This window comes from Oxyura jamaicensis, chromosome 4 (assembly GCF_011077185.1).
Source record: "Oxyura jamaicensis isolate SHBP4307 breed ruddy duck chromosome 4, BPBGC_Ojam_1.0, whole genome shotgun sequence".
NCBI classification, from domain to species: Eukaryota; Metazoa; Chordata; class Aves; order Anseriformes; family Anatidae; genus Oxyura; species Oxyura jamaicensis.
This window is the reverse complement of record NC_048896.1, coordinates 79296012-79297203: the sequence shown is the minus strand read 5'-3', so window position 1 is coordinate 79297203 and position 1192 is coordinate 79296012. Positions and strand designations below refer to the sequence as shown.

Sequence of the window (1192 nt, the reverse complement as noted above, 5' to 3'; positions counted from 1 at the left end):
ACTTTTTTTTTTTTTTTTTCCCTCCCTCCTCCTTCCGTGAGACAGTTTGATGAATGCCTGCGAGAGGGGTATGATTTGCTGAGGCGCCTCTGGCAGGGCGGTGTGTGCGCCGTGTCAGCCCCGCCGCTGCCCCCCGTGGGGCTGTGGGGGGACACGCGTGGGAGCGGAGCCGAGCGCAGGGAGCGCGCCCCTTGCGCCGACCGGGCTCCGCGGCCTCTAGCCGGGGGCTCGGAGGGGAGTCACGGCTTTGCAGGGGACGAGAAGGAGCAAGCCCAAGTCCGCCGTAGCCCCAGCCCGCGGCTTTGCTACGCCTTCGCCGGGAGCGTGTGAAGAGAAGCTCCGAGCGCCGCCTCGCCTCTCCCCGCCACCCGACGGGCCAGCGAAGGAGGGCCCTGCTCCGGCCCCCTCCCAGCCAAGTTGCCTTCAGCAGCAGATCGCTGCCACTCACCGCACTTTGCTGGGCTTGTTTTCTTGGCTTAGCTTTGGATAGAGAGGACTCCGCTTTCTCCGCACCCTCAAAGTTGCCCGAGCGCTCCCCGCAGCGAGGAGGAGGAGGAAGAAGAGGAGGAGGGCGGCGCGCCCCGCGCCTCCCCGGGGCCGAGGCCGGCGGGCCCCGGCCGGGCGGCAGCGGGCGGTGATGATGTGCGGCTGGGGGAAGCTCACCCTGGCGCTGGGGCTGCTGCTGGCCATGGCGGGCGAGGTGGCGCCGCAGCCGTGCCCGGCGCAGTGCTCCTGCTCGGGGAGCACCGTGGACTGTCACGGGCTGGCGCTGCGCGGCGTCCCAAGGAACATCCCCCGCAACACCGAGAGGCTGTAAGTAACCCGAGCTAGCTCTCCTCCCCAGGCCCCCCGCGACCACGGGGCCAGAGGTGGCCTCCGGGGCCGCTTCGGGGTCCTGCCGGCCGCGCTGGGTGCGGGGGTGGGGAGGGAGGTGGCGGCTCCGTCCCCTTCCACCGCCCCTTTCGCCGCGATGCGTGGGGACGGGAGGGAGGTGGACGCGGCTCCCGGCACGCCGCCTTTCATCCCTGGGTGAAAGACCACCCTTACACCCCCTCTTGGACATCTCCCCATTTCCTGAGGGCCCCCGTTTCCCGGCCAGCTGGGCTCTTGCGGCTTTTTTTCCCCGAGGCCGGGCCACGGCGCTCCGCGGGCGCGGGCAGGCCCGGGGGGGGGGGGGGGGGGGGGGGGGGGG

At 71.5% G+C, this 1192-nt stretch overlaps 1 protein-coding gene across 15 annotated transcripts in view; it reads left to right on the top strand.

The window, feature by feature from the left end:
- The first annotated feature begins 601 nt into the window (after window positions 1-601).
- SLIT2 (slit guidance ligand 2) overlaps window positions 602-1192 on the top strand; it is a 256661-nt gene continuing 256070 nt past the window's right edge. For all 15 annotated transcript variants that reach the window (XM_035323812.1, XM_035323806.1, XM_035323807.1 and 12 more), the window contains exon 1: window positions 602-813. In XM_035323812.1, coding sequence (XP_035179703.1) covers window positions 638-813 — 176 coding nt within the window. In that variant the 5' untranslated portion in view covers window positions 602-637. The remainder of the gene's footprint in view (window positions 814-1192) is intronic.